The 26186-nt window shown below is 46.6% G+C and overlaps 1 protein-coding gene across 3 annotated transcripts; it reads left to right on the top strand.

The window, feature by feature from the left end:
- Window positions 1-629: 629 nt before the first annotated feature.
- c9orf72 (C9orf72-SMCR8 complex subunit) lies at window positions 630-8716 on the top strand. Of its 3 annotated transcripts, none has more exons than XM_035419798.1 (10): window positions 630-761; window positions 1663-2304; window positions 3760-3855; window positions 4112-4176; window positions 4937-5009; window positions 5556-5672; window positions 6503-6738; window positions 7247-7304; window positions 7531-7640; window positions 7888-8716. In XM_035419798.1, the coding sequence occupies exons 2-10, from the start codon at window positions 1858-1860 to the stop codon at window positions 8072-8074; spliced, it is 1389 nt and encodes a 462-aa protein (XP_035275689.1). In that variant the 5' UTR covers window positions 630-761; window positions 1663-1857; the 3' UTR covers window positions 8075-8716. The 3 variants fall into 3 exon arrangements, with proteins under 3 accessions (XP_035275689.1, XP_035275691.1, XP_035275690.1); XM_035419799.1 differs by lacking the exon at window positions 630-761 and adding an exon at window positions 872-1318; XM_035419800.1 differs by lacking the exons at window positions 4937-5009; window positions 5556-5672; window positions 6503-6738; ... (1 more) ...; window positions 7531-7640; window positions 7888-8716 and having other exon boundaries at window positions 4112-4180.
- Window positions 8717-26186: the final 17470 nt, after the last annotated feature.

Consider the following 26186-nt stretch of genomic DNA (forward strand, 5'->3'; position numbering starts at 1 on the left):
ATATTCAGAATTGTACTTATATATTCGGGAATTGTACTTATATTCAGAATTTAATTTATATATTCGGGAAAGATGGCTAGCGGCAGTGCGCCTGCCATGACAGTTCCACCAAACATAGGCTCTACCACTCTTTGAGAAACAAAAAATAATAATTCATGTGTGTGAATACTTTGCCCTTGGTTATATAATCAAGATAACATTGTCAAAAACACGTTTGGAAACACTGTCATTGCTCATTTTAAACTGAAAGAGGAAACTGAGTTCATATTATTCTAAACCAGTATCATTCACTCTTGCCTTTTGAGTTGCCAAATGATTGTTTAAAGCAGTTAAGTTGCCTTATCGGGTTTCTTGGCTTCAAAATGGTTGCTGACTTTAAACTGAAGAAAAACAAGACCAGGTCAAAACCTAGTATATGGCTGGACCGAATCGGCCGACCAATGGTGTAACTTCATCAGTCAGTCACTCAGTCACAGACATTCGCGTTTAATGGTGCTGGCCCCGCTGTTGCGGTCCAGCCAAAAAGGTAACCCTGAAGTTTTTTTAAGATAAAGAGAAAATGACACCCTTTCCATCATTTCATATGCTCTTCGCTAGAGGGCAATATAGGCTTTGAGGATCCTTGAGGAGCCACCGGTCTGTCTTTACTTCAGTTGTTGGTATAACACCAGGAAGTGTTGCGCAAAATTAAGATTTCACACACTGTTGTTATGTAGTTAGACTACTGGAATTACCTTACGCCAAGAGTAACTGTGTAAATGGTACCTCGCTCTTTATTATGCCTATGTCGGTGTCACCTTCAGTATTGTACACTATCGTTTACGCTTGTTTATTATTATTATTATTATGTATTTATTTTTATTTTTACATAAGACTAGCTAGACTATATTATTCGAAGGCCGACCGTTATGTATTTGTTAGCTAAATCATTGCTAACTTTGGCTAGCCTTCCCTTAGCTAAAGGCAATCAAACCGGAATAACGTTAGAGTATTCGGTCGTAACATTTTTTTATTTAACAAGGAAAAAACCCCATTGTCTTTTGCAGGGGGACCTAACATTGATCGGGTAATACAATGGTACAACAAGATATCAGTGGCTTTGTCTGTGTAGTTCATTAATAACAAACAAACTTGCTAGCCCGTAATAATTGAGCTACAAAACGTGCAAAGTGTAGGTTTGTGAAATGTTCAATCTCAGGAAGCAGGAATTGTCTATAAAGATGTGTGATGTTTAGGCTAGTAACCGTAACTTGTCTGTCAGCGATCTATAATAAGAAGAATCTGTGCTGTTCACTTTCTTACCAGCTGACTACACGAAGTATGTGTGCTTAATTTTGCGAACAACGTTGCTTTTCTTGTCTATCTAGATAACCGTTCCGTACTATGTAAGCCTGTAAGATAACTTTATATCCTAGCTATCATTTTAGCGTGCGTTGGCTAATTAGACATAGGTAACTCAGTGTATAAATAAGATATGAAGATCGCGATAAAAAATGTACTTTAACATTACCGAAAACGTATTGGATAAAAACACAGTTTTATTGTAAGGTACATTAGTTGGTTAAATGTATGAGTATTGAGATTTTGAGGTGACTGGGAGTTCTCTAAGTATGGCCGAGCTCTGACAGCTTGCAGCATTGCTGATCTCTGTTTGTCCTGCAGGGGGGGCTGTATATACAGGCCCCATGTGAACAACTGAACAACCGCTCACATTCAAGGACAGAAGCCTTATAAACTAAACAGCCTTCCTCTTCTCGTCCAACTGATATTTCGACGGCAGCGCACAAAGAACAGCGAGCTGCATCAGGCTAACCCGCCGAGCCAGCACCTCCAGCCGGTAGAGGGCGCTCCTGAGCGATGTCGTCCGGGTGCCCTCCGCAGTCCCCCGCCGTGGCGAAGACGGAGGTGGTGGTGGAGGGCGAGTCCCCCCTGCTGGCCGCCACCTTCGCCTACTGGGACAACATCCTGGGCCCCCGCGTGCGTCACATCTGGGCCCCCAAGACGGAGAGGCCCCTCCTCCTGAGCGACGGCGAGATCACCTTCCTGGCCAATCACACGCTGAACGGCGAGATCCTGCGCAGCGCCGAGTGCGGCGCCGTCGACGTCAAGTTCTTCGTGCTGGCGGAGAAGGGCGTGATCATCGTGTCGCTCATCTTCGACGGCGAGCTGAAGGGCGACAAGAACACGTGCGCCCTGTCGCTGATCCTGCCGCAGACGCAGCTGGCCTTCTACCTGCCGCTGCACGCCGTCTGCGTGGAGCGGCTCAAGCACATCATCCGCAAGGGCCGCATCTGGATGAAGATGGTGAGGGGCTCCCGCGAGGGAAAGACACGGTCGTCTGTCCCCGTAGAGAAACCAGCCGCTAACTTACCAAATAGCATAAACCAGGCCATACAGGCAGTGGTGCCTCCTCCTTGAAAGCATGATGCGTATTAACTTTACTTTGAGAATTTATCTGTTGTTCACGTTGCGTGTTTTTCGGGTTGGTATGAGGGAGATCTTAGCCTGCCTGCACTGTTTGAACAAAACTGGCCCAGATTAAAAATATCAGTTGAACAGATTTACACTTAGTAATTCTATCATAACACTTCCACGGTCAGACGCAGCTCTGCGCCGGCAGCAGGATTTGCCCTCGTGGGGTCCGCACTGCCCGTATCACCCTGTCCAAGCAGAAGCAGAAGCGCCTTCTCCAGGGGGACTGGCTGATGGATGAGGTAGCAGCCAGGGTAGACAGAGCGGGGCGCAGGGTTGTTTTTGGAAGTGGAGGGCGGTCCCAGCGCAGCCTGGCTGGTCATCCTTAGACAGAGACGGAGGAGCCCCCTGCCCCAGATCGAGGCAGGGAGAGGGCGGTCTGCATTGGGCTGGGCTGACAGCCAATCAGATGTCAGCCAGTCTGGCTTGATGAATGGGCTGTGGAGCCAATCCGACGCCAGGGTGTAGGGCCTGATGAATGGGCTATAGAGCCAATCAGATGTCAGGGTGTCAGGCCTGATGAATGGGCAGTAGAGCCAATCAGATGCCTGGGTGTAGGGCCTGATGAATGGGCTATAGAGCCAATCAGATGTCAGGGTGTCAGGCCTGTTTAATGGGCTGTAGAGCCAATCAGATGCCAGCATGTTGGGCTTGATGAATGGGCTATAGAGCCAATTAGATGCCAGCGTGTCAGGCCTGATGAATGGGCAGTAGAGCCAATCAGATGCCAGCGTGTTGGCCCTGATGAATGGCCTATCAGGCAGCTCATCTCTGGCCCGGTCCCTCACAGGTGGGCGGGGCCCTGACTGAGACCAAGCTGTGAGCCTGTGAAGGAGGGAGTGAAGCCCGGTGGTTTCTCATTTCTACCTGTGATGGTGCTCAGCAGACCTGCTGTAAAGAGGCTCTGCTCAGTGCCTGTGACTCATTTTAAAACTCGTTTAAAAAGCGCTCTGCGTTGTGTGCTGAGACAGGAGTCCCAGTGGGAGTGCTGTTGGCGTTGGGGGCGTTTAGAAACGTGTTGATTTGCAGCACTGCCTGGGTACCAGAGCACTGCAGGCTAGAGACCAGCAGCAGCCAGCAGAACATCAACAAAATCTCCAGACCTCCAAAAGAGCCATTTTGTTGATGTTGTGCTTGTGTAATGTTGGGGCTGTGCTTGTGTTGTGTTCAGATGTGGTCGTGTTGTCTGTGGCAGTAAATTAATTTTAAAAAGCCTAGTTTTCAGAAAGAAGCGAGAACCATTTGACTTTGACTCCTCCTCTTCCTCCTCCTCTTCGTCTCTCGCAGGGCTGCAGCATCGTCTCGGTCCTGACCTCGGAGATCGTGCCCATCATGGAGCTGCTGTCCTCCATGAAGACCCACAGCGTCCCGGAGGACATCGATGTGAGGCTCCATATTAGCGTGTTCCGGAGAGTTCCGGCTCAGATGGTGCTGGTTAAAATGGAGACAGGCACACATTGATTAGTGTTCTTTAGAACAAAGCGAAGCTAAATGACATGAATGTCAGGATTTTGAACGTTTTGCTGCACCAGCACGCCGCAGGTCTATTTGAACAGCTTTAGGTGGATGTTAAACGCAGAGCTAAGCAGATTTTTAATCTTTCCCCCATGTTTTCCCACGCCCCTCTCTGATTGGCCAGATTAAGGACACCGTGCTGAACGACGACGACATCGGGGACAGCTGCCACGAAGACTTTCTGCACAAGTAAGCGTTTCCAAAACCCGTGAAGCCCTCTGGGGGGGGGCGGGGGGGGGGGGGGGGAATGGCGGTTCATTTCACGGGCGCAGGATAACCCTGCCGTAGCCTGACTCTGGAGACCCGAGAAAGAAATGAACGAAGCTGGATTAAAAACCTGCTGCTGTCCCACCAGAGGTTCACCCTCGGGACAGCTGTGGCTTTTGGCAGGAGTCCTCGGCCTTGCTTTTCCCGGGTTTGTTAGCGTCACACGCTGCCTGCCCCCCCCCTCGCCCCCCTGGGGGGGTTTCAGAGCCCCGTTCGCACGCGCAGGTGTGTATAATCCCCATCTCCTTCGTAGCGTTCCCGCTTTTCAAACCGGGCCTGCGCGGGAAAGGGGGGGGGGGGGGGGGGGGCCTTCCCGCCGTGGAGATTCCGCTCGGCGAACGCGGATGCTCGGAGCGCTGCGGTCTTCGGCTCCGGAGACCCCCCAGAGGGGCGCTGGCCTGTTTCAGGAGGGGGCGTATCGGCCTGTTGCAGACCGTCCCTTTTGCTGACATATTTAGGGAACCCCTCGTGCTCTTTTGGGACAGGACCTGCTAGTCTGTTTTCCTTGGGATTGGCTGTTTCAAACATTTTCTGTTTCTGGGCTCAGTTTTTGAAATTGGCGTTAATTATCCAGATCTTTACTGATTTCCAGGCGTCTTGGTTTCTCTTGACAATATGTTTCTCCCTCTCTCTATCTCTCTTCATGTTCCTCTCATGCCCCCCCCCCCCCCCCCCTCCCCAGGGCCATCAGCTCTCATCTGCAGACCTGTGGCTGTTCTATGGTTGTGGGGAGCAACCCCGAAAAAGTCAACAAGGTCCTGACACTGCACGCACACGCACACACACACACACACACAGTCACATCCAAACGCAGCTAACACCCCTCAGTAGTTCTTAACGCAGACTGGCATAAGTATTTTTAATGTTTTGTTGAGAATTGAATGGTGATTGAATTGAGGCCACTGCTGCCGTGTTGATTCTGGGGTAAAGTAAATCACCGTGTTGTTTGTTTGTGCTGAAGAAGGATTGTGGTGTGAAGGTGCTTGTCGGCACCTGTACATGGGAGTGAGTGAATGAGAAGTTTTTATTGGCTTTGAAGGCATGGTTACAGGGAGGAGCAGGCTCTGTTTATCTGTGGAGGGGTTTCATTTTGGGGTGATTTGAAGAATCTGACGGGGTTTCATTCTGGGGTAATTTGGGATACTGGAGGGGTTGAATTCTGGGGTGATTTATGGCATCTGAGGGGTTTAATTTTGTTGTGATTTGGGGCTCCTGAGGGGTTTAATTTTGTTGTGATTTGGGGCGCCTGAGAGGGATGATTTAGCGGTGATTTTGGGCGCTGGCTCCCTCTCCACCTGCAGATCGTTCGGACCCTGTGCCTCTTTCTCACGCCCGCCGAGCGCAAATGTTCCCGCCTCTGCCGGGCCGAGTCGTCTTTCCGCTACGACACCGGCCTCTTCGTCCAGGGCCTGCTGAAGGTACACGTTTATCTGCATGAGAACACCCTAAAGGCACATGTTTGTGTTTGTAAGAACACACTAACAGTGCGTGTTTCTCTATACAAGAACACGCTAAAGATACATGTTTGTGTTTGTAAGAACACGCTGAAGATACATGTTTCTCTATACAAGAACACGCTGAAGATACATGTTTCTCAACATACAGTAAGAACACGCTATAGGTACTCATTTCTCTATACATGAACACTCTAAAGGTACAGGTTTGTGTTTATCAGAACACTCTAAAGGTATGTGTTTGTGTTTATAAGAACATGCTAAAGGTACAGGTTTGTGTTTATCAGAACACACTAAAGGTACAGGTTTGTGTTTATAAGAACAGGCTAATGGTACAGGTTTGTGTTTATAAGAACACACTAAAGGTACAGGTTTGTGTTTATAAGAACATGCTAAAGGTACAGGTTTGTGTTTATAAGAACAGGCTAATGGTACAGGTTTGTGTTTATAAGAACACACTAAAGGTACAGGTTTGTGTTTATAAGAACATGCTAAAGGTACAGGTTTGTGTTTATCAGAACACACTAAAGGTACAGGTTTGTGTTTATAAGAACATGCTAAAGGTACAGGTTTGTGTTTATCAGAACACACTAAAGGTATGTGTTTGTGTTTATCAGAACACACTAAATGTGCAGGTTTGTGTTTATAAGAACATGCTAAGGGTACGTGTTTGCGTTCATCAGAACAGGCTAACGGCGCTCTTTCACTTTAACATAACATGCTAAAGGTACCTGGTTCTGGTCCGATCAGGCCGAAGGGCTGGTTTGTGCGTAAGACTGTCGTTTCCCTCGCAGGACTCGACGGGCAGCTTCGTGCTGCCCTTCCGGCAGGTGCTGTACTCGCCGTACCCCACCACGCACATCGACGTGGACGTGAACACGGTGACGCAGATGCCGCCGTGCCACGAGCACACGTACAACCAGCGCCGCTACATGCGCTCGGAGCTGGGCGTCCTCTGGAAGGCCGCCAGCGAGGAGGACGCGGGGCCCGACATCGTCGCCCGCGCCGACGACACCTTCACCCCCGACCTGTACGCGCCCCGCCCCTCCCCTCCCCCCGCTTACTGCCGCGCGTCTGATTGGCTGAAGGGCCTGCCCTCGTCCTCAAACATTCTTATGTTCTTATGCTTATTGTTTCTGGTTTTGGATAGTCCTTCAGTAGCTGAAGGGTTCTGATCAGCAATATTATCATTATATTTATTAAGTTACCTATTGAAAGGCTGAAGAGAGAGTCTGTCAGTTGTCTGTCAGTTGCCGCACACTGTAGGAATAAGGAAAGGAGCAGTTCTGCTAGGGGTACTGGTGTAGTTCAGTGGTTTTGAGATGAGCATGGATCCTCTTTTTCAGGTTTTATTCCAGCTCATTCACACTTTGATTTATTTAACACCTACGTGTGAAGCTCCATGTTGTACTTTGTGTGAGATCCAATTCAAAATTGAGAATTGTAAAATGCTTCTAAATGTGTGAAATAGAGAAGTAATGGTTGGGGGAAATTATCAGAAATTTTTGGCAGTTGACTTTTGACCTCTGGAATTACAGAAACGTGTTCCAGGATGTCATGCACAGAGACACTCTGGTCAAATCCTTCCTGGATGAGGTAAGAACATTGCTGTTTTTCTGCTTTTGTAGTATGATAAATGTTGAACTTTTGTTGTGTCTGTAATCGGCTGCTGCTTTCTTGGCCAGGTCTCTCTTGGAAAAAGAGATTTCTAATCTCAATGAGACTAACCTGGTTAAATAAAAAAAATTAAATAAATAAAAAATAAGTGTGTCTTAACCCTCCCTCCACCCCCCTACGCCCCCCACCCCCCCCCACCCCCCAGGTGTTTCTGCTGAAGCCGGGCCTGGGCCTCCGCAGCACCTTCCTGGCGCAGTTCCTCCTGCTTCTCCACCGGAGGGCGCTCACCCTGCTCAAATACATTGAAGATGAGACGTAAGTCAATGAGTGATGTCACACCACCCCTCCTCCTGCTTGTACACCACCCCTCCTTTTATCCTCCTTATACATAACCCCTACCCTAATTCATTAATTTCACATAATCAGTCCTACATGCTGAGTGAAGTTTTGCCCTTTCATAAGTACCTTGCCTGAGGGTTGCAACAGCAGTGCTGTATCCCGGGTTTGAACCTGCAACCCCCCAGTTGTCCCCTAACCACGGCTGCACGTGCGCCCCCTGCAGGCAGAAGGGCAAGAAGCCGTTTCGCTCGCTGCGCAGCCTGAAGACGGACCTGGACCTGACGGAGGAGGGCGATCTCAACATCGTCATGGCGATGGCCGAGAAGCTGAAGGCCGGCCTGCACTCCTTCGTCTTCGGGAAGTCCTTCTACACCAGCGTGCAGGAGCGCGACGTCCTCATGAGCTTCTGAGCCCCGCCCACCTCTAAACCCCGCCCACCTCCAAGCCCCGCCCCCCTCAGACATCTGCCTCTAACCCTACACCAGCGTGCAGGAGCGCGACGTCCTCATGAGCTTCTGAGCCCCGCCCATCTCCAAACCCCGCCCACATACCCGATCCTCCTCAGAAACCTGCCAATCAGAATCTGTCACCTCCTAGGGCAACCAAGCCTCCCCAGCCCCCCAGCCACCATCAATCATAGATTGTAGCCAATCCAGGCCTTCTGATCAACAAGCTGCACCCCCCCCCCACCTGCCCATCACATCCACAGCCTCGTCAAGTCGATGTAATGTTAAAACCCTGACCCTTCATAGAGAGGGCGGGCGTGTGATGTAATGTTATACTGTAGCATGCTAAAAACAAACGGTGTGTCTGTTCTGTACTGTGATGCGTGTGGGTGTGAGGTGTCTGCCGCACGCTGTTCTCCTCCGGCCCTAGGCGGGCGTCCCGGGTTCGAGCCGCGCGACCCTCAGAGCCACGGCTGGCGCTGTGTCGGCGTGTCCCGTGCGCGCGGAGGAAAGAAACGCCTTTTTAATTCTGCCCGTGAGATGCTCAGCCCAGCGCTGAGTGATTCATTTGATTTGTTTGATTCATTCGTGCTGCTGAAAGGCTGTGAATGTTAGAGTTAGAGTTAGGGGGATTTGCTTTCTGTCAGGAAGCTTAACCTGGCGTGTTCATTCAGACATTTATGGCTGCCTAGAAATGAAAGCTGCACTGCACAAAAAATGTATCTGATAGGTGGATCCTTACGCCGTAGGTGAGAGGGTGTACCCTCTCTCTGTTTCTGGGTCTCCCTCACCACGGTCTGATCAGCTGGCTCGGCCTGAGTTTCTTTGAGGAAAGTTCAACAAATGTTTACAAGTATTTTTTTATTTAAATTTAATTGTCTTTGTTTGCTGTAAAATAATCACACAGGCTACCTTTAACTTGTAGTTTGCCTCAATATGGAGTTTTCCACATCTGAAGCGCCCAGGCTCTGGACAAGTCATGGGGAAACCTTTCCGACGTGCCCGAGGGTGTGGGAGTCAGTGATCGATTGGGGAATGTGGAAAAGGAGGCATGAGGCAAAATCCGGGAACGTTTCAGTGGTAGTCCATTTTAAGAATGGGAACGTTGGAAAATGAACCCAGTAATGTGCCAGCACTAGGCGGACGTGTGGGGCGTTCCCGTGGCGACAGTGTGTGTGCGCCTCGTCATTCCCAGGGGAACTCGCTCTGACTGAACAGATCTGAGCCCTCTGCTCCTCTTAACAAGGCCCAGTCACATGCTCCTCCCCCCCCACCCAAGCTTGTTAGCAGGGATTAGCCTTCCTTGCTAATTATGTTTTACTTCGCCGCGTAGCCCGGCTCGCTCTGCTGAGCGATTGATTCCGAGGGCCGGCGGGGGCCGTCTGTGACTGACGAGCCGCGTTTGCGTTCCGAGCGGCCGCCATCACCCCCACCGCCACCCCCCCTCCCCCAAAAAAAAGAGCCTGTTTTGGGAAAGTGGCCGCGCAGTTCCTGTGTCTCGTCACGCCGCTCCTGCGTCGGTGGGGGGGTGGGGGGGGGGTGTTTGGGAAACGACGCTGCGATTGGTCTCTTCGTGGAGCGCTGTTGGGTTTCCCCCGCGTGTCCCCCGCCCCTTTCTCCTCCCGCTGCGGTATCACGGTCACGCTTACCGTGAGCCCAAACCCAAAACCGCCAGAACGGCACCGCGCTCCCTAAGACAAGCGCCCGCTGCCCTTTCTTTTCTGCTGGGATCTGAATTAGCGACTGACCTGTTTGGTTACTGACCCCTCTGGTGACTGACCTGTCTGGATGCGTTTCCACTCGGTTGTGTCCAGTGTTCCCTCGAGAGAAAACACCCGATGCTGTTTTAGTGGGTTTTTGGGTTTTTTTGGAGCTAACGACTCTCTCAGCGAAGGTAGATGTGTGTAAAATGAGGTATTAATGGAACTGTCACTGGCGCCAATTGTCCTGTCACTTCAGTTTAGAGGCTTCCGTTTTTAAAAGCACGCAAAGCGCAGATAATTTAATCTAATGGGCGATAATAGTATCGTTCGCCATTAGTTCCGCATTAAGCCGGAATTTGGTGTTAATTAAGATTTAACTTTATTTTTGTTCTTTAATAACCTTGACGAAGCTTGGCAGAGACTGAAGGTCTGAAAATTGTTCTGCTTCTCAGGAAATTCTTCTCAGATGTGCAGTTAGGCTTCTGCTCCCACTGCTTAATTAATCTTCTCTGTGTAAGTGCCGTATGGATATTTGATTGTATCATGCTGACATTGTTGTATAATTTATCTCTTGTGTGATCACTGGAATGTGTGTCAATAAATTGTTTCTTATTTGAATCCAATTTGGTTCTTTGATCTTTTCCAGCATTGTACTTCCAATTGCTGCTTCACACTGCATCACTGAGACTGCACTGCTGACACTGTTCCTAACACTGCATCACTTACACTGTATCACTGACACTGCATTGCTAACACTGCTAGCTCTACATCACTGACACTGCATTGCTATCCGTGCATCAGTAGCTCTGCACTTTATGTTCCCTGCATGAAATATAAGTTACAGTGTGTGATATGTTAATGTTCTCAGTATAAAATATTCACAGAGTTACAGTGGGATATGTTAATGTTTTCTGTATGAAACATTCACAGAGTTACAGTGGGGTATGTTAATGTTCTGCATAAAATATGAGTAGAGTTAGAGTGGGATATGCTAATGTTCTCAGTATAAAATATAAGTAGAGTTACAGAGGGGTATGTTAATGTTATCTGTATAAAACATTCACTGAGTTAGTGGCATATGTTCATGTTCTCTATAAAATATAAGTAGAGTTACAGTGGGATATGTTAATGTTCTCCAGGTTTGTGTGGAAAGTAGCACTGGCCTCCCTTGCAGTAGCCTTGCATCATGCTGAAACACTGCATGAAGAGGCTCCTGCACCCTTTCCTGCTCCACTGTTTCACGAGTTCTCATTTACACGCTGGTGCTGATAATGCTAGCGGGCATGCTAAGTGCTGAAAATGCTAACAGGCACGCTAAGTGCTGATCATTCTAACGGGCACACTGGTGCTGAAAATGCTAATGGGAACACTAAGTTCTGATCATGTTAATGGACACGCTGGTGCTGATCATGCTAACGAGCACGCTAAGTGCTAATCATGCTAACAGGCATGCTAAGCTGTTCTCTTGAAATACCCGTGTACTTGAGATATCTCTGTACTGATAGCATCAATATCATGCAAAAACTTCACAGGTCCTATATGCATCTCCATTTTAAACATTAAAAGTCCTGTTCTAACTCTCATAACTAATACTGCTGATTTACAGGCCCAATACGATCTATGGTTTGTCTACAGCTCCATGTGATCAATCCCACGTGACTACACTATAATTCCATATAAATTAATGGGAAAAAATAATAATGATGAATGTTTACTAGGACAATATACTGACTGCCCACAAAATATATTCAGTGCATTCATGTTTTAAAAAATGTTCCTCAAAGAAGTAGATAAAATCTTGATTCACTTATACTGTCTTGTGAACATCTTGTCTTGTCTGAGGTTTGTTTGCACCAGCAGGTGGCAGCAGAGCCCTCTGGTTCAGTATTGTGATGCAGGTCTGCTCCCCGGGAGCAGTGTGCATGCCTGAGAAGACCGCGTCCGTGTTAGAGAAACTTCCGGCGGCAACTATCCTGGAAAGTCCGGCTCAGGCTGAACACTTGTGACTTTTTATAGCCAGGTCCCGCCCCTCTCGTTACCAGGCCAACAGGGAGTTGAGTGAGAAAATGAGATGGTTATCCCTCATTGGATGGTTATTCTTCTCAGGCAGGTTTAAGAGGCCTGGTCCTGCTGGTTCAGCCTGATTACAGGGTCTGGGAGGCAGGCAGCTATTCCTGTCCAAGTGCCGCTTAAAGCTCGTGGCACGGCATCGCCTTGGCTGAATTAGCCCAGGGTCTGTATCCGGTGCAACCGCTGTGCCTCACTCGTGGATGTGAACCCGCAACTCTCTGATTGCAAGCTGTTCCATTAGACACCGCAGCCCTACAGGCACCCGAAACTATGAAATTACAAGCTGTTCCTTTACATATAGGCCCCGCCCATCACACTGCAGTAGGTCCAGGTACCCTGGACCTGGTGTGCCATCTCCTCAGCCTGATGCGCTGCATCTAGGTAGAGGACAGTAATCAGGGACTCACGACGGCAGCAGTTTCCATGCTCTGTAAACACTGGTCATTATTCTCACGCACCTGCAAACCAGGTCAGCACAGTCAGCTGGAAGGCAGTCCTGTCCCTTTGATGCCTTGGTGTGGGACAGTGACAGATGGACTGCGTTCGGGCGTTTATCGCTCCGATGCAGCGCTTCATGGAGTGGCCGTCTACACCGGGGGGTGTGAGGGGAGTGCGTGTGTGCGGGGAGTGGGGGGTGAGGAGGAGGGGGGGCAGCAGACCTGCCGCTTCCTCCTCGTCTCTCCACCTGTTTTCTGGGTCAGCTCCGGCGAGCGTTTCAAGGGATTTGCTGCTCTGACTCGAAAACCGTGCTCAGCAAAGAAAATAAAATTACACAGCGCTGAATCAAATCACTCTGCGAGAGAGAAGAGACAGCTCACCACACACACAAAGGCACGCACACACACACACACACACACACACTCGCGCACGCACACACACACGCACACTCGCACACACACACACACTCGCACATATTCACACACACACACAAAGGCACGCGCACACACACACACTTGCGCACATGCACACACACACATATTCATACACACAGACAAAGGCACGCACACACACGCACACACGCACACACACACACACACACCACATGTACGCACACATGTACATGCATGCATGCATGCACACTGAATAGACATAGAAACACATGCATACACACATATGCATATTACACTTGCTTATGAATATACTTATGAAGATGTCTTGTAACACCTTAAAATGATGTTCTTCATTTCATTCCAGTTTTTGTTGATTCAGCAGGAAGACCCCCCCCCCCCATTACATTCTCAAGGTCACTGTTTCAGTGCCAAGTCCATTAACTCTAATAGGTGTAAGTTATGCATCAGAAGGTTCATGCTCATTGAACAAATGAATCTTAATTGTTTTAAATCACTTTACTGACACATTAACAGTCCCTGTTATACATGACATATTTGCATTTTATTCACCACCAAATCATAAAAATCTCCAGGTCCTAAACATACTTTAAAAAGGCATTTTGCATGTGAAGCATACATGTTAAATTTAATTATGGTGAATGTTATTGTTATTTTTTATGTTTTTAAGCTTCTTGTTAAGTTTCAATGACTCCTCTGGTGTGCTCACCATGTAGACCAGGGTGCTGCAGCCATAGCTAATGTGAATGTAGATATATTATTATCACTGGACCTTTATCTCTATCCAAACTGGCTTGGCCTAGTTTGGCCTGATTTGCCTGGCTTGGCCTGGTTTGGCCTGGTTTGGCCTTGTGTGAAAGCGTGTGCAGCTGCGGCTCCCAGCCCATTCTGCATGGCACCTTTATTCCCGTGTCTTTCCACCACGATGGCAGCAGAAGGCGCTGTTGTGTACACGCATGCAGGCGATATCACCTGCCTGTACTGGGCTGTGTGGAGTCACAGAGTCAGTGTGTGGGGCTGCATCAGTTCACACATTAAAATCATGATTACTATCACAATCACTTTAAATAATGCTTTAGGTGCTTTGAATAATTGTAAAATCAATTGAAGAATTCACAGGAAACCAGTGCAACGTCTTCTCTCTCTTGGTTCTGGTTAGAACTCGTTCCGATGCGTTCTGAACAAGTTGCAGTAGATTTTTATTTTTATTTTTGGGGGAATACCACCGAATAGAGCCGTCCATTAGTCAGGTCTGCTCGTGATGAAAACATGCATTAGCCTCTCTGCATCTGTCTGTGTGAGAAAAACGCCCGCACATTGCCAGAGATGCTGAAGATCAGCGTTAGTCACATTCTTAATGCGAGACTGAGAGCTCAGATCAGTATCTAGTGCATCACCTAGGTCATGTTCTTCAGTTTTGATATTTGTGAACAGTGGCTTTAGGTTATTTGATCATTTTTTCTCTTGGGGCCTTTGCTCCAATGATTATTGTTTATTTTTGGTTTAGCTGGATTCTCCAGTTTCTGTTAGTTTCTGGGGTGTTTTGCCTTCAGTCTTCTTGTGATTGACTCAGCCAGTCAGACAGATTCTGCTTTTTTGGCCCCGCAAAAACTCATTGGTTGCTTTAGCAGTATGTTCGGGACCTGCTGCAAGGTGACGCACCGTCCAGTGAGATCTGAGGCATTTGGTCAGATCTGAGCGGATGAGATGATTCTCTACACTTCAGAATTCATCGTGCTGCTCCTGTCAGCAGTCACATCATCAATGAAGGCAAGTGAGCCAGTCCCTGTGGCGGTCATACATGCCCAAGCCATAGCACTACCTCCACCATGTTTCACAGATGAGGGGGGTGCTTTGGATCATGAGCAGTCCACTTTGTTACAGGTTAATATATTCCTTTCCTCTCTCCATAAGATCCCCCCCCCCCCCCAGAACTCTGACATCTTTCAGTGTACTTTTTAGCTAACCCTGATCTGCCTGTTCTGTTCTTGAGGCTTACCAGTGGTTTTCATCTTGAGTTGAGCCCTGTGAGATTATTCTGGTGTCGCCAGTCTTTTCTTAAAAAAAACGGGGCTGTAATTCTTTCCCGGATCACTTTATATGGATTTAAATCCCCACGAATCAAAGCTGAAGCTCTGCACTTTACCTTATGTTCACTGCTTTATTTCAAATCCAATGTGCTGGAGTACAGAGCAAAAACATTTTTAAAAAATGATGTCACCGTTCAGTAATTTTGCATTTAACTGTATGCTCACAAACTGTGTATGAGCTGAGAGAGAGAGAGAGAGAGAGAGAGAGAAAGATGTCAGGCGTCAGGCAGCAGCTGTGATTGTCAGTAGCAGACAGTTGTGTGAGTGTTTTATTGAGTATTAATCTAAAATCCATGTGTGTGAAATTGGATATTCTCTAGTTTAAATGTACATTTCCTACTTCACACCCCATGCAGTTCAAAGTGAAATAAGTTTAAAAAACAAACAAAAAAACAAGACTAGCACCTCTGCTGCATCTTTACTTTGCACCCTGATGGTCCTCATGAATATTAAATGGCCAAATGAATAATGTAAGGCCAGTGTTGTTTTCTCTGAATCCTTTAACAGGAAGGGAGCATAATGCGCGATTCACATTATACACTGATATTTACTCACTTTATTCACGCATGGAGTCTCCCAGCTGGCGAAACCTGGACAGAGAATTGTGGCTTCATTACTGTCAATAGATTGCTTGATTTATATAAGGTAACACTTTACCTGAACTCCAACCTAACTCATTACCTGAACACTGAAAGCTGTAGTTACCTCCAGCTGTATCACAGGTTGGTCTTGGTCTTGTTCTGCCCACTGTGTAGATGTTTGTTTACTGTCATTCTTATCACTGCTTAGCTGTGGATCTTGTCTAGATTTTCATTTAGAGTTTAGTGTTTGGTTTCAGTGGACCACACGGGCATAACCTCTGTGTAGTCTGAGGCTGACTCTTTCCTGTGTAGCCGTGGGAACAGCATAGTCTTGGTAGACCCTCAGCAACCTTAAAGAGACGCAAGAAGAACCACAAGATTTATGTTCTAGGTAAGATTAACAACACGGCTGCTTTCTGACAAATTGATATTGATTAATTTAACATAGCATTGCATTATGGGTCATAAGAAAGGCTAATAAACACCATTCACAAGAGACCGGCTGCCTTTACTGCTTCCCAGACACAGTTGCGAGCTTATAATGCACTCTGGATTTCAATCGATTGGCTTGTCATGAAGGGTCTATGATATGACGGCATAATTAACAAAGACATGTGATTTATTTTCTCGTAATATATTTTTTAAAAGTATTCTTGGTAAACCATTGACTTTCCGACTCCCCTCTAACTGCTGACTCACAAAAGTTGGATGCCGGAATTTTCATGGAGAAAATGAAATGAACGGAGAGGGGAACGCTGTTTAAAATGGCGGACCAGTGACGAATAAATAACTGCAATTTCACTGACTGAACTGCTCCATCGTTTTTTGATAATTGGAGGGAATAAATCAGGTATTTCTCAGGATTGCACGGTATGTATGTGTCTCCTGCAAAATGTGCTCTGTTCTCTAACCATTTACATAGTGGATTATTATAACATGATTGAGTAGACTTACAGCTAATGAACAAACATCGAAAAAGCTACATTGAGCAAATTAGTGCTCAGTCTAACCATTTTATTGAATTGGAGGAGAAGAATGACTCAATTTTTCTGTGTGAAAATGCAGTTAAAAATGTGCTTAGTTGATGTACAGTACATGACCTCATTCAGGGTTCAGATCTGGTGATTAAGACCATAACATAAGGATAACATCAGTGCCATGTGACTCGGATCACTGGGTGACTACTGCTTCTCTGTGGACTGGGGCAAACGTTAGTGTGACAGACCCATCTCTGCAGGAAAAACACATGCTTTAACATAAGGCACAAATGATCACTAAGCACAGTTAAGCAATGATCGGCACTGAAACCTGGCTTTTATATGCCGAAAATGTACTGAACCACCACATGATTCATTTAGTTCCTTGAGTCAGAACAATAATCCTGAACATACCGGATGCACTTAAAAAAAAAAAGAAGAAATTTCCATTTCTATATATGTGAAGTAGTTCCTGTTTACTGCCTGTTCACACTCCATTTAAAGTGCCTCAGTTCCTTTAAAAAATGGCCTAATTGTGGGCAGTTTATTTTTCCAGTGGTTTTTCGAACAGTATCAATACCCCTAAAGTAATGCGTGACCATTATTTTAAAGGGCACCATTACAGGCGCACAGACCGCAGAGCCTCATTAACAATGAAGTGCAGCAGAGGATATTTGTTTTTTTCTCAGACAGTTCTATTACCTGGCAGCACGCCCTGCCGCCGCACGCAGTGAACGCCTATTTCATTTTCCCGCAGACTTCACCGAGCACGTCCACCAGCTTCTCTGTCCTGAACTGCGCGTTCTGCGTCCCCTGTCCCCGCTCTCCCCTGGCCTACTGTTAATAAGTTCCTGCCCCTCGACCCCATTGAGCCGTCGCCAGGCACATTCGTTTTGTCGACAGATGTCAGACGGTGTCCTAGGGGCTTCATTTTGAGGCCGGAAGGAAATCTCGCCCGGTTCGGCGACCTTAAGATTAGCGAGCTCCACCCCGACCTCAGAGTCGGCCGGGTTCAAACCCCAGCAGAGATTCACAGGAGATTTCATAAATGGCTCTCGAACCCTATTGCTGCCTAGCCTCTTTCATATCTGTGCATTTCTTTCCTCTGTAATGTTATAATGTGTGCATTTGGAATGCAAAAGTGTTCTCTCAGATCACCCTTCCGTACAAGGGTTAGTTTGATCAAAGTTAGCTAGCTGCCTCGATAACTGTGTCTGAATAAGGTAGCCATTTCAATACTGTCATCTTAGGGTTTGTCGAGCTGTAGAATACAGCTTGAGGTACATGATTGGCTACTTTTTTGTTGGTTAGCTCTTTGTGATGCAACAATGGTCCGCGATAGTGACTTCCATTGTTGCATCACAACAATGAGAGTCAGTATTCTGAGTCTCTAAGTGACAGAGTCTTGCGTGTCCTTTGATGTCCCTGTGGGACATGCCCTCTCCATTGTTGGAGGCGTGTCCCCAGGTACATCTCCACCTCATGTCCTCTCAAATGGTTGGTGATGTTTCACTTTCCGCCAAATGTTGAGGTAATCACAAAACTGGCCTTGAGCTAAATTTTGGACTCGGTGTTCACCCCTAAATTGATCGTACTTTCACAAGATTTCAGACACCATCATACTAGATCTCTGAGCAGCAGTCTTCCACTTTTGTAAGACTATTTTAGACTGGAGCGGTCGCTCAAATTATCATTTTCATTGAGGATGATATCTTCATTTTAGTTAAATGTAGAAAAATTGTGCTCAATAAGTCTTCCTTTCCTGTAACTCACATTATTAACATTCTTAAAATTTTATCATGAATGTCAAGATTGCTTTCTCCTCTCCAAATTGGGGGGTGTCACCACAATTGTGATATGCTGGACCCTTTTTTTTTTCCCTGAGACTGACAGAACTACACCAGATATGTTCTCATTCTATTTCAGGAACGCTCTTGTCACAACACTATTTCACACTGCCAGAATGAGAGGCTTAATATGTCCCTGTGTTTCCAAGGCAGGAGCTAAATCTTCCCTCTTACGCGTTAGTGATCCCTGCCCCTCTGATTCAAGGTTTAAGTGCTCAGACACATCTGGAGCACAAATTCACAAAGGTTCATTTAAGCGTCTGTATTTAAAGAAGTTTACCCTCAGTGCCATTACCCTCTGTAAAAAAAAGGCACCCAAGCTAATTAATCACTCAGGCACTCGAGATCCATCTGCTTCGCTCCGCTCTGCCACTTTTACCGGTTACTTTTACCGGTCCTTTCACCTGCCGAAAATCATCACAGGTTGCGATTGGAATTGTTCTGGTTAATTTGGAATTATGTTCCTTGTCTTATGTTTCCGTCCCCCCCTCCCCGGCCCAGTCACCCCACTGCAATGCACACAGTGTTCCTCCGACACACATAATAACAATAACAAAAAAGCAATAGACATTCGTCAAGAAACTGTCAGGATCATTCCATCATCAGCTGTCCAAAGTGCGAAGTGCCTAGGATTCAAGAAAATAAATGAATTTAAAAACAAAAACCGCAGCTGTTGAGTGCATTTCCTATTGTGGGAACACTTGGTATAAATGTTTTCTTCAAATAGAATATGTTATATAAACTGAATTTGTCTTTTATTTTTATAATTATTTTTTATGAAAGGAAATATTAAATCTTGTGGCTATGTCAATCAGCGTTGTGTACTGTACATTCCAGCGCTCCGGGGAATTTCCAAAGCCAGTTTTCTCTGGAGTCACGTCCGCGTGTTTGTTGTATATTTGTGTATTTGTTTTGTGTTGATGTGAGGGTACCAGCAGTCCCCCCCCAGGGAGGCCTATCGCAATGTGTGTCAACATCCCAGCGCTCAAATCAAACACAATCCAGGCAAAACAAGAACGGAACGACACAAAAGGAAAATGCCAATTTGTCCTCAGTTTGTCCTTCCAATTAGTTAAAATGGAGGGTCCACACAGTTTCTCCTGATTGATTTTCTCAGCCGCAGAGTCACACAAAATGGGGTGCTGAAACAGATGGATTGTGGGATAGGATGCTGTAGGCCATGTGGCTTGTAAATAAATACTACGCAGGTAGGAATTAAGGGTATAGATCCTGTGCATTGCGGGACTCAATGATGTACAGTATGCCATGTGCAATGTAGGGCATGGTGCATTGTGGGATTGGGTGATGCAGGCTAGCTGCATTGTGGAATTGGGTGATGCAGGCTAACTGCATTGTGGGATTGGGAGATGCAGCCTGACTGCATTGTGGGATTGGACAATGCAGGCAAACTGCACTGTGGGGTTGGATGTTATTATCTGTTTCTCTGTTTATTTAGCGCTCAGTTCGGTGAAGTGTGATGATCTCTTCAGCATCCGTATTCATCGCTTATTTCCCCAAATCCTCCTCTTATTTGGAGCGAAGCAATCCAAAGCACGGCTTCTTCAAGCCCAGCGGCAGAGACCCGTAGAACTTCCCCGCGCTATCCTTTCCAGTGCTTTCTTACAGTCAGGTGGGCCGTTCCACAGCCCGTAGACAAGTTTCTATGGACACCTGTGTTTCTGGTTGCCATGTGGCTCCCCGAGCTGGCTCTGTTTACAGGCGAAGGCGTGCCGCGGTGCCGAGTCTCTCCCGGCTGAGCTCTGGCAACCGCGCAGCTGATAGCAAACAGATGTGCCGGAGTCTTTTCCGCCAGAGCCGTCTCCGTGGAGACCGCTAATGAGCAATACCTCGCGGATACCGGCCTCTCGGCAACGAGAGATCCTGCATCGGTCCGCTCACCGCGCGCAGGGCTAATCGCTGAGTGTGCACTGCAAGGAAAACCTGTAACCGCAGCGCTGCGTGTAACGTGTCTGTGCAATAAGGCTGTAACTGCAGGGCTGCTGTCATGCGTCTGTGCAGCAAGACTGCATTTACAGGGCTGTAGCATGTTTGTGCATTTAGACTGTAACTATAGGGGTGTAACATGTTTGTACTTTTAGACTGTGGTTATAGAGCTGTAGTGATGTGTTTGTGCTTTAAGACTATAATTATAGGGGTGGAACATGTTTGTGCATTTAGACTGTAACTATAGGGGTGTAACATATTTGTACTTTTAGACTGTAATTATAGAGCTGTAGTGATATGTTTGTGCTTTAAGACTATAATTATAGGGGTGGAACATGTTTGTGCATTTAGACTGTAATTATAGGGGTGTACCATGTTTGTGCTTTAAGATTGTAATTATAGGGGTGTGATGCATTTGTGCTTCAAGACTGTAATTGTAAGGCTACTGCAATGTCTTTGAAAATTAAGACTGCAATTATAGGGATTCTGTATTGTATTTGAACCTTTAGACTGTAATTATAGGGATGCTGTATTGTATTTGAACATTAAGACTGTAATTATTGGGATTCTGTAATGTATTTGAACCTTAAGACTGTAATTATAGGGATTCTGGCTCATCCTCTACATGGAAGAAGGCATTGCATAGCTTACTTATGAAGCTCCCTGAACCAGCCAACCCAGGGCTCCATGGAGGGCTGACTGTTCATATGTAAACATCTAATCTGGGAAATTTAATGGAGGCGTCCATAGAAGGTGATGTAGATTACATAAATGCACATGGATGTGACTGCACTCTCCACAGTTAAAAACCTTCTCTGTTTAACCTGATTAATAAGTAGATCAATTCAATTTTGATGAAACTCTGAGGATGTTGTTACAATGGCGGTATGAATTGGAAGTGGCACTAATCAACTTTGGGAACACTTGAAACAAAATGGATTCATGTTGATTAAAGGAAGTGCTGAACAATGCAACTGGAAAAAGAGCTTGTGTTTATTAGTCACTGAATTCATTTATTTTATTTTATTTTTTAATCTTCCTCAGAGCATGCAAGAATTCCCCTGCCTAAACTTCTCTAATAAATATACATATCAGCAGGATACTTTTGTTGTTTTATGAAAAGCTTTTAATTTATGTGCAGCATTTTTTGTTTTTTTGTTTTTTTTGTTTCAACAAAGACAAAAACAAAACAGAACGAGATGAAAAAAGTGAAATATAGCAGCAGAACTTACATAGCCCCAGACTGTTTTTGATGTAATAATATACTGGCCTCCCTTACTGAGGAATCTGGAGTCTTTGAATGTGCTGCGTCTCTTCTTTTTCCGAACATCCCTTCCCTTCTTTGGAAAGAAATTAACTTGGATTTTAACCAAGAAATTAACTGTTGTTTTCCGACAGCGGCGATGCCTCTCTGTGCCGTTTCCGGGCTGTGAGCGTTCCCTCTCTCCCCCGCGTCCAAACGCACTTCACGCTTCTTAACCTCAGAGGGGGCTTCCGAGGCTGTTAGAAAGGACCCCGTCTCGGTCGTCCTCGAGGAAGCCCGTTGTGGCCTGAATGCAGACAGGCCGCTTTTTTCCCCCTCCCTCTACCCTAAGATTGGCATGGCAGTGGCTTCCAACGCCGCATTGATTTCCGTGGTGGGGAGGGGTCGGAGACAGAGGCATTTCAAGAGCAGCCATCATTGATCTCTGACAAAAACTCATCACTTTACTCGCTCCATTACTTACACCGTGGCACCACCACAAGCATTTGGCAGCTTTCAGAAAGAAGAAGAAAAAAAAACAGACTATCAAACTTAAGATATACCCGCTTGACAAACTTCCAGACTTTAGAAAACTCTCAAAAAATTAAAGGAGCTTCCTGGAGACAACACAGCAGTTTAAACAGGAAAAGGCCAAACATAAAATTACCAAACAGAATGGGAAAATGTAAAATCACTAAATGTTATAACCAAATAAAAATCACCCATATATCCTAGATGTTATGAGTCCTTACACACTACATTGGTTCTGTTGATTAATATGCATATATTGTAATTTAACAAACTAGAGTTTGATATTAAATTTGAGTTATGTATGATGAGGGGTGCAGGTACAACTCTCAGTCAGTGACCAGTGCACACACCAGGTGCATCCCAATCCTAAAAAAAATATTTTTCAAATTCAAATCTTCCAGTTGCCACAAGGCAGATCATTAATGCTCTGCACATCCAGCCAAGCACTCCCTCGGTTTCCTCTTCCTTGTGCAGAGACTTCCTGTGCGTTCCTGAAGGGGCTTCTCTGCTGACGCTCGGCTCACTGCAGCGAGGCCGACTTGCTGTTTTGTCTTGTCGTGTCTCAGCCCGTGAGCTGCATTAAGACACCGCGTTCCTTCAAGATGGGGCCTCGTACAGGAGAGCTACACAGCGGTCCCTCGGCTTTGCAGTAATAGAGTTTTCTTGGTTTCACAGTTCTCCTGGTTATGGAGCAATAGAGGACCCTTTGGTTCTGCAGTAATAGAGTTCTATTGGTTCTGCAGTAATAGAGTTTTCTTGGTTTCACAGTTCTCCTGGTTATGGAGCAATAGAGGACCCTTTGGTTCTGCAGTAATAGAGTTCTCTTGGTTCTGCAATAATAGAGTTCCTTTGGTTCTGCGGCAATAGGGTTCTATTGGTTCTGCGGTAATAGAGTTTTCTTGGCTCTGCAGTAATAGAATTCTCTTGGTTCTGCGGTAATAGTGTTCAATTGGTTCTGCAGTAATATAGTTCTGTTGGTTCTGCAGGAAGAAGTTATTGGGTCATTCATGTTCTGATTAAGATGTATTACCACAGATTAAAGAGATCCTCCTCCCGTCTCCCTTGGACCCTAAATCTTACGATGCACAGGTTCATTCAGGATGGGTAAAGTGCTTACACTAAAGTTCTTATCCCAAACTGGCTTCAGGATTCCCCCTCCGCTCAGTTGATTCATGGTGATGCAAAATGGCCGAGCTTCTCCCAGCCAAGATCTGGCAACCACGCAGCCGGTGAAAAACCCCCGTGAAATGGCCAGATGGGCGGGACGTGTAGCTTCTGGCTGGCTGTTCACTCAGCTTTCCCGCCTTTACTGTGAAGTGCTGAAATGAAACGAAAAGGCGCTATAGGAACGCAGCCTCTTACGATGGCGAGGGATTGGAAACCGCAGCCTCTCCGACAGCCTTGCTGTGGCAGGCGCCTGAGATTCAGTATTATTATCCCCATTCATATCGTTTATAGTTTTAGTGCTTGCAGTCTCCACCGCTGACGTTAAGGGTAATTTCCTCTGCGTCTTTAAAAGAAAATCATCGCATCTGAATGCGTCAGAAGGGGGGTTGGGGTGGTGGGTGGAGGTGAGGGGGTAAAAGCTGAGGGTGGTGAAATTCACCCAGCATTTATCCGTTTCCATCAATTTTTCCTATCATATTTTTCCATTTCCTCTCTAGAAAGGGAGACAGGGTATGTACTGTTCATAGATCCCAGCTCTACTGTCAGCATTTTCCTGAAAATGTCAAGGGAAACGTGCTCATTTTTAAAAATAATTTCAAACATAAGTGCACGCACATACTCAAACATCATAAACACATGCACACACACACACACACACACACGCACACACATGCACATGTGCACTCACACACACTGCTAGATTTAATTTTCTAAAAAAAAAAAAGGTTTCAAAGCTCACTGTCACACCTGAGACAAATAGAGGTAATCTAAATAAATATGAGCTTATTACGTTCCATTACTCTGACTGTCATTACATTGTTGAATGGTACATTGCTGAGCCAATGAAACAATCACTTTCTATTAAAAAATGACCAAATGACCTTACAACAAGCTGTATTATTGCAGGTGTCAGCATTTAATAGGACAGGCGCAGAAACCAGTCTGCCTAATATGGAGACATGATTACTGAAATGCACAAAATGCACCTCATCATTTGTACACTCATGACAGGATGTTGAATAATGATAAATAGGGGCCAAATAACATTAGCCATGCATCTGGGAAATGTGAGCACAGCTAGCGTGATACACTTGCTGAACTCAAATACACTCTGTGAAGTGTCTACAGATATACTCTGTGCTACTGTATTTCCTGTTTTCAGCTGAGGTTTGATGCCTGTCTCTCCTGGACTACGAACATCTGGAGGATAGCTCTGCGTCACTGACAACTATCTAATGGGTTTTAGAGTACCTACTTCTCCCTGTTGAAGAATATGAGTCCACACCTCCAAAATAGTGTGTTTGTATACATAAGGTCTGGGAGACATTTATGATTTTATGTTTGCCCATTCTGTCTGGCGAATTTGTGTTTGCCCATTTCCTGTTTGGTGATTTGTTCATTTCCTGTTTTCCTGCTGCGATGTGCGCGGGTCGGCTCCTTCATTTTTTGGGGGGGGGGGGTAATTTTCTGAAGTTTGGTGGTTTGCGAAGTGGATCTGTCTTAAGTGCGATAGTCGGTGACAGGTGTGCAGAAGCCAGGCTGTGGTGCGGTGGGACCCGTGTGCCATTAAAACGCAGAACTGGGCTGAGGGCCTGTGTGAAAGCAGCGTGCTGCTGAGAATGCGGCAGCTTGCTTTTTAAGCTCAGCCTCGGCTCACGTTTCTCTCCCACAGGCTCGAACGCAGTCAGAAGATCAGCGGGGTTTAGCCGAGTCTCAGAGGGATGCAATTTGCTGGCTTAGCCGTCAATCAATTCTACCGTGACTCGGGTCACTCCCAATTCGCACTGGAGAGCAGCGTTGCCAGATTGGGCGGATTCCCTTTAAATTGGGCTACTTTAAAAAAACAAATGATAATAAATGTATTGTGCAGGGGGGAAAAATGGCTTTTGGTGGTTTCACCGCTTTCAGATCTGGCAACGCTGCTAGAGACATGTCTCGTTTCCAATGACAACAGGGCGGAAGAGTGGCAGAGTGGCTCAGCCCACCCTGTTTAATGATTGGATCGCACCTCTCGACGCGCTCTCCGGGTGATATTGCAGGTGTGACTGGAGAGACAGATCGCAGCTTTGAAGTCGCATACATGGCAGAATCAGTTTAGCAGCATCCCTGGATGGTAGTGTGGGGTGCCGTATTCCGTGTCTGGGAAAACAAATTAAAAGCTTACACACTGGGAAAGCATTCTACCGCTCCGGTGGCAATTAAATCGCATCCTACTGAAATATTCATCCTCGTTCATCTTGACCTTAGAAACCAGTTATTCATAGATCATCGTTATTACCATCGCCGCCATCATCTTCTTCATCACGATCGTCCTCACTTTAAAAGCTCACAGCGTGTGCGATCTTAGCAGCAGCTTCGCAGAAGCTTTTTTATATTTATTTTTTTTTTTTAAAGGGCCTCGGCGCAGGTTTATTGGTAACTCCCGGCGGTACTTCTCCCGTAAATGTGCGCGTTCTGCGCTTCTGAGGATCTCCTTTTAGTGACGAGTCGTAAACGGCGGCGCGGACGCCTCCGTGATTGATCGAACGCGCGGAGAGGGGCGCCGGCCCGCCGTCCCGCCCGTCGTATATCTCGCACGGCTCCGGCAGAGCAACGCTCGCCGTGCACCGAGGTTGTTTCAGCGCTCCGGACAGTGGCCGCGACGCGCGCTCCGGCTGGCTGTTTCCCCCGTATTGTTCCAGCGCTCTGGACAGCGGCCAAGGCATCGGCCTCCAAAAAAAAAACTCACTCGATCGGCACGGGAGATATAAAATAATCTCGGGGAGGAAAATTTTCTTTTAAAAAGGAAAAATAAACGAATGGGCAGCTGGCGCCTGTATCCACTCGGCCCTGCTCACGGTCGCCTCGCTTTGGACAAAAGGACATTGATCCCAAGGCTCCCCGTTCGGTAAACTCGCAGGCTGAACCTGAGGGACCCCTGAGGTACGCTGTGAGCGCCCCATAAATGACACAAGCCAGGGGTACACCTGAGGGTACTCTGCAGTGCCCTATGACGTAACCCTGGGGTACACCTGGGGGTACGCTGCAGTGCCCTATGACATAACCCTGGGGTACACCTGAGGGTACGCTGCAGTG

This window comes from Anguilla anguilla, chromosome 5 (assembly GCF_013347855.1).
Source record: "Anguilla anguilla isolate fAngAng1 chromosome 5, fAngAng1.pri, whole genome shotgun sequence".
Classification (NCBI taxonomy): domain Eukaryota; kingdom Metazoa; phylum Chordata; class Actinopteri; order Anguilliformes; family Anguillidae; genus Anguilla; species Anguilla anguilla.

What these genes read in the sequence shown, in the direction of transcription:
- c9orf72 (XM_035419798.1), top strand. Translation starts at nt 1,858, where the DNA reads ATGTCGTCCGGGTGCCCTCCGCAGTCCCCCGCCGTGGCGAAGACGGAG. An exon ending in TCGTCCAGGGCCTGCTGAAG is followed by an intron (nt 5,673 to 6,502) that starts GTACACGTTTAT and finishes TTTCCCTCGCAG; the next exon opens with GACTCGACGGGCAGCTTCGT. An exon ending in GACACCTTCACCCCCGACCT is followed by an intron (nt 6,739 to 7,246) that starts GTACGCGCCCCG and finishes CTGGAATTACAG; the next exon opens with AAACGTGTTCCAGGATGTCA.